We start from the raw sequence: 6,955 nt of genomic DNA on the forward strand, positions 1-6,955 counted from the left end.
CTTAACTGTTAACTTCAGCGTTAAGTTTGATTTACAGGATGAAGACCTCCACGCTTTTCTCGCTCCTTACTTTACTATCCTCCGCAGTCTGCATACCACCATCTCTTGCCCTTCAACCTCTGCTTGGCAAACAAACGTTCATCCAGCAAGAAACGTTCAACGAAAAAAGTGAACGTGTTAAAACAGTTGCCGTGTCGTGCTACTCAGACTTAATGGAAATCACGGTGAAAGCTGACATGTTTCAACTTGGAGCTCCAATTCAGCCGGCTGAGCTGCGTCTCGGCGTGGTGTATGACCATGTCTGCAGCGCTCTGGAGACATCCAAGGACGAGTACAAAATTGTCGTTGGGCTTTCAGACTGCGGAACCAAGCACTGGGTTAGAATAAACTTAAATGTATGTACGTGTTCATTTTTGTAATGCAGCACATGCAATGAATAACTTTCTTGGCTTCCCACAGATGACTGAGAGTTCCCTGGTCTACACAAACCTTCTCATCTACACTCCTTTGACGTCTGAAGACGGTCTGATCCGAATGGAGGAGGCAGTAATTCCAATTGAGTGCCATTATGAAAGGTCTACATCTCTGCTCCTCTACCGTGACTTATTAGCCCACATGTTGTAGGCCTACCCTGTGAAGGCATTTCTTTGTTCTGATTCCCCAGGAAGTACAGCTTATCCAGTTCGCCTCTCCAACCTACCTGGGTCCCGTTCACCGCCACTCAATCAGCTGTGGAAACCCTTGACTTCAACTTCAGGATCATGACAAGTGTGTTCTCTTGGGTGTCAGTGGACATTTCATATAAATGTCTTATCAATTACTAAAAAAAATGGGTTGTTGGATACTATTTACTATTCGGTAGTCTTTAACAAAAGGACTTGACTTGAGATGCATGTCATTAAGGAACGGTTTAGTCGTTAGGTCAGTCACCTGTATGTGCCCTTGCTTGGAGAATCGAACCAGTACTATCTTGCTTCTGAGTCAAACAGCCTAGCCACCACATTATCCTGCCCAAATCCCCCGTCCTATCCCACTTGGTCCTCGTCAGCCCTCGCTAGTTGAGTTTGTGTTTTGTAGGTGACTGGCTGCATGAGAGGAGCTCCAACGTGTTCCACCTCAGCGAGCCCATCTGCCTGGAGGCGTCCATCAGGGTGGGCAACCACATGGACCTCCGGGTGTTCATGAGCAGCTGTGTGGCCACGCTGTACCCCTCCAGGGAGTCCACGCCCCGGTACGACTTCATTGAAAACAACGGGTGAGTTTGCCTTTAGGACTTTCAATCTTGAACTTTAAAACAACACCCAGAGATTTCAACTCGTGACTGGAGGTCCTGGTCGGTCTTAGGTGTCTGATGGATTCTCAGCTTCAGGGTGCCCACTCCCAGTTCCTCCCCAGGACCCAGGATGACAAACTTCGCCTGGTCATAAATGCCTTTAGATTTCACCAGGAAGAACGGGGAGAAGTAAGACTTTCAACATTTATTATGCTAAATGAAGTCTTGGTTAAGTTTGCAAATGTAAATCTCTACAGTAATTAACTACTTTCCACAGCTCTACATTACATGCCAGCTAACTGCTACACCCGTCACCATTGATGCTGAGAAACCAATGCTCCAAACCAAGGCGTGCACTTACATGAACGGAAGGCAAGCCTAATCTGATCCCGTTGCCAGCTGTATAGCACTTAAAAAGAAAACGACTTTAAAATGTTACAATTTTTTTTTTTTTAAGATGGCGCTCTGCTGACGGCAATGACTACTTATGCGCCACTTGTGGTGGGCAAAACGAGATGGGTCAAGGCTATGGTAAACCCCGGAGCTATGGCGAATCTCGTCCTCTTAGTCATGCAAACTCTGCAGCGTCCAGCTCCTGGAAGAGTGGCTCGAAAGAACAAGGTATAAAATATGAGTGTCTTCAAAAAGCTTGTGATTAAACTTTGCATATGGTTCTGAAACTATTCCTTTTGTGTTTTTGACCAGTGTATGAAGATGAAGAACATGTGGGTCCCATCCTGGTGTTGCCAACCAAGAAAAGTGGCTTCATCCCTAAAGAGGAAGTCCCTCCCGTCATCTCCAAAATGGGAAGCTCTACTTTCTACGGAAGCCAGTGGAGGAGTGGCCAGGCCTCAAAGATGGGCACGGAGTCTAAAAAGGGTAAGATTCCGAAAGTTATTAAATTATACAATACAAATTGCCTTTCATTTATTATTTCTGTAATTATTTCTGCAGATCTAGACAAAGTACTGGTACCTGAGCATTTGTTGCCGGCATTGGAACAGAGGGTCCACACAAATGTCACTTCTAAACAAGGTAATGTGAATAAAGGGCTGTTTGAGGTTTAGGACCTACTAGACAAGGAGCTAGTAAGTCAACTATTTCTCTTTATGGCAGAAGAGGATGAGGCCAGTGGCGAGGATGAAGCTGTGACTACAGTTGTTGTGGCACAGAAGAGGCCAACTCTAGACCTGGCAGAGCCTGAAACACAAGCCCATCAGTCTGACGGCCGAGCTGAAAACAAGAATACGACAATGATGGCCCAGCAAACCCAAAAGCAGGAACTTCTGGAAAAGAAACCCAAAAAATAAACATTTACTCTCCATGATTTATATTTTTCTGTCCAGTTTCTGCAGCACTTGCCTTAACCAAGTCTTTATATATATATTTCTGGTAAATCACTACATTAAACTAGACAAGCCGAGATGGCTCATTTTAGGGCACTTATATGTTTGGTTGGTTGCAGACTATTTTCTATGAAACTGTTGAGTCATTCTTAGGTGGGTTTTGCGGTCATGAATGTTGAAAGGAGCCCTGACTGCACCTTCGCTGCTGCTTTTAAGTACAGGAAGGTATATTTACATTTAATCCAAAATGTATTCATAATAGTGGTGGATTTCATGATTTCTTTGAATGAATCAGTTCGCCAAGAGTAGTTTGTTCGCATTTCCGGTAGTGGTGAATCATGATTCTCAGTCACTGAGTCGGTCAGACCCAGCTCCTCCCCCGTTCTGATTCTCAAACGAATCACGATCGTGCAAACGGTCATCAATCAACACATTAACTAAGTTCCTTTTAGCTGAGGAGTTCGGAATCGGGATGTTGTTGCCTGGCTGGCTCTCGTGACTTCTCAGTCCTTGAGTCTTCACCGCTAAACACAGTCAGTGAACAAACGGCAACTCGCGAGTCAGCGACTAGTGGGTGGAGCTGGGAGTCGAGTCTCGGAGAACGAACGAACGACGAACGAGAGCGGCGAATCAGGTCGTTTCGTTCATTTTAAAGAGTCGTTAGTTCAAACTGATTCATTCACGATCGAGCCACCACTAATTCATAATTGCTCTAAAGTACACTAACAAAACGGATCTTGGGTACTATATTTAAATGCTCATGTTAGTCCTGAGCCCTCGAACAAAACGACAATTAGTTGAACCGTGAGCAGTAAACATACACATGTGCATTAAAAGATGATGGTTGTGGAAAATGGTGTTTGAAATAATAAATGTAAGAGTAAATTTGGTATGAAGGCACGCCTTGGTGATTGGTAAATAATGGTGTGGAGGATCATTGGATTCTCTAATGGCTTAAGTTGTCGAGTCAGATGGAAGGAAGCTTACTATAGACAACTTGACAGCCTATGTAATGATGTCCAGATGTCCCAAATATTTGAGTTGGATTGGTCCATGTTGCGTCTTTTCTTGAGCGGTAACAAGAGAAATAGTGAACAGAATCGGCAAGTGTCTTTGCTTGTGGAGGGCAGGAAAAAGCCAGGAGGAGCCGAAAAGGCCAGATTAAAAAAAAAAAAAAAAGACTGGAGGAAGATGCCGCCAAATGTGCCAAAATAAATGACTGTTTACTGAGGACAGACAAGTTGCAGCCGGTAAAGAGATGAGGATCTAATTAATTACCAACATACATAATTTAGCTATTTGTGCTATGTTTGCAATGCCAACCTGAGCATACAAGCTTAAACCAATTCATTAGTCTAGTTCATTTTGTTAAGCCCTGTGACGAATCACAAAATTTGTAAAAATCAACATGTAAACTCCAGCATGATCTGTGTGAGTTAGCCCAAGCAATAAAGTAACCTGTTTTTTGTAGCATCAGAAGAGATAAGCCAGTCTGACGCTGAAGAGGACAAACTGGACAACATATTTCATGTAAAATATAAAAGACAACAGACGTGATAGATGGTGAATTATATAGAATATAAAATATTTGGTAGCCTCAGCAGTCCAGCTTGTCTGATGCTGCTGGTGAACCCGATAGACATGAAGACAGGACTAAGGGGACAGGTAGAGAGGACTTATAAGGAAAAAGGAAATATATTTAAATTATTTGATATAAGATAACCCACACAGAGAACTGACATGATGAATTGAAATTATCCAAAATATGTAATGGGTTAACATTGTATGTTTTATATATAATTGATACTTAAAGTAAGTTTTTTTCTTATAAACTGATTCTTGAGGTGGATTTTACATTTGCCAAACGTTGATCCAATATACAATAAAAGGGGATAGTAAGAGTTTTGCGCTGTTCATTTATTCAAATTCTTCCACTCCTGGAAAAAAGTGGGCCGGTATGTGCCTGAAACTCGCGGGCTAAAAATGGGTCCCACTCCGGCCCTGGTAGAGCGCATAATCGGGAGGTGGAAGTTGCGCTTCAGATGCCGCCACAAGTCCGGCGGGGGGCTCCAGTTTTCGCCAGCAAAGTGCGCTGTACTTTGTGTGACAGCAATGTTGCATAATATTGCAGCGTTAGGTGAGCCGGAGGACGATGAAAACGATGACGAGGAAGAACCGTTTCAGGACGACCTCCCACAAAACTACGTTACTGTTTTTGATTCACGTCACTAAACATCCCTTTCAACCAGTGGTGTAGTCTACGTGATACGCAGGTATACGCCGTATACCCATTAAGAAAGCTCCAGCATTTCCGTATGCCCACTAAGAAATGCGCAATGACACGTATCAATTTCGATAGTGGCGGAAATTCTGTTAATTTTATGAATGAAAGTATGACAGTTCTGTCACTGAACGTACATACTTTCATTCATGAATTCAACCTGTGCGCTGTCAACCTCAGCTCGACTAATATATCATGAATCAACTCTCCTTACTACTGGCGTGCAGGTTTGAGTGACAAGTCTGATGGCCCTCCCTCGCCTCTAATTACTATTGGACAGGCTATTGTTTTGACTATATACTATTGTTTTTACTATAGACTATTGTTTTTACTATATACTATTGTTTTTAGCATTTGGCTTCTACCTGGAGTACACGGATATGTAGCATTAGCAAGCACCTAGCTTCTAGGCATATAAATTGTTTAGCTTTGTGATAGCCACGCTTGTTGTGGCGGATTCCAAGTGTCATAGAGTGTCATTGATAACAACAATAACAATAACACGTCTTAGAACAGTTGCTGATATGTTTTATTTATCTTAATTTATTATCTAAGTATTTTTGTATGGGAAACATAGCCTACATGTTTTTATTTAGTATTTTCGCATTTATTGTTTCTTATATAGGGTATTTTATTTTATTGAGTTGTAATTGTTTGACAAATTACCAACTCTTTTTCTTGTCTCTAAAACTTTATTGCACAGGACAGACTCAAGTATCCCGTCGTCGTCTCCTTTGCACATTAGTATCGCGCCAGGCTGGTGACATATACAGTAATACTCAGTAAAAAGTGCTGGGTTATTTTTGTAAACACATTGCTTGGTTATTTATGCTGGGTCAAAATTCTGGGTTGTTTGGGGCACTGTAAACACACTACTGGGTTGTTTGTGCAGGGTAAAATGGTATAAGGGGCTTATTCGCAGGTGAACATCTGGTTGGGTTATTTTGACCCAGCCGTTGGGTCGTTCATTTTCCCGCTCTTTCATCGTGAAAGTTCAACAGTGGAACATTCTGGACATTTCTTTAAATACTTGTTGGCTATATAAACACTGTATACAGTGTTTATATAGCCAACAAGTATTTATTTATTGATTCTTTATAGTTTATTTGATGCTAGTGCCTAATGGTGATTTTAATTTGAATGTTTAATGTCCTAGAAACTGATGACAATATCGAGTGTTGAATAATCTCAATGACTTATGGTGGTTGTAGGCTACTGTATGCGACAGTGGGTGTGGTGGTGGTAGGACGGGTGTGGAAGAGGCTAGGAGGGAATCACAGTATACCCACTACAAAAAATACACCACTGCTGTCAACACCAATCCCCACCATTTCGCACCATATCCCAGCCTTTTGCCTTCTCCTTGGCTCTTTATTTTTATTTTTTCCCCAATAGACTGAATCACTTTAGACATTTTGAGCAGTTGAATGTTAACCACGTTTTTTGTCTTAACCTCCTTTGTTGTTTACATAAAACGTTATTATTAGGGACCGAGCCAAACTTGGCAAGGACCCTATTGAAATCCTCGTGTTTCTTCTTCTTATTATTATTTTTCTCCGTCTTCGACTGCATTTTTCCCCCCCTGCACATATTCGAAAACTCATTTTTATTTGGCACATTTTGTGGGACTGGTGAAAAATTTGATATTCTAGCCCTCAAATTCACATTCGCCCCTAGGTGGCGCTATACCAACTATGCCAAAATTTCAACGTTTGCACAAGCATAACTCGTCACCGGTTGGACCTAAACTCATGAAACTTTGCACACATATGCAAATCCTCATAATGAACAAATTTGCAGATACTAACTTAGCACTTCCGGTAGCCAGATTTCCCGCCATTTTGAATTTAGTTAAAAACAGTAAATTCCCCAAGGATCCCAGGTTTTTCGACTTTGACAAAAATCCTTTGGCACATATCATCTATGGCCCATTATCTTCAATCTGACATTAGGATTAGTCTGTAGGATAAATTTCAAAGTACCCATGAGCCATTGAGTTCAAAAAGGGGTGTGTTTTTCACCCCAAAAATAGTAAATTGCACATATCTACATTAA

At 41.8% G+C, this 6,955-nt stretch overlaps 1 protein-coding gene across 1 annotated transcript; it reads left to right on the forward strand.

Annotated features, from left to right (window-relative positions):
- Positions 1-38: 38 nt before the first annotated feature.
- On the forward strand, positions 39-2,583 carry LOC311381333 (zona pellucida sperm-binding protein 3-like; the record flags this gene model as incomplete). Its single annotated transcript, XM_084488449.1, has 9 exons — positions 39-377; positions 460-575; positions 665-768; positions 1,078-1,255; positions 1,345-1,462; positions 1,551-1,645; positions 1,731-1,894; positions 1,979-2,152; positions 2,390-2,583. 9 exons carry the CDS (start codon positions 39-41, stop codon positions 2,581-2,583), a joined length of 1,482 nt encoding a protein of 493 aa, XP_084344575.1.
- Between the last annotated feature and the right edge of the window lie 4,372 nt (positions 2,584-6,955).

The sequence above is a fragment of the Micromesistius poutassou genome (genome assembly GCF_964030765.1).
Source record: "Micromesistius poutassou genome assembly, chromosome: 1".
NCBI classification, from domain to species: Eukaryota; Metazoa; Chordata; class Actinopteri; order Gadiformes; family Gadidae; genus Micromesistius; species Micromesistius poutassou.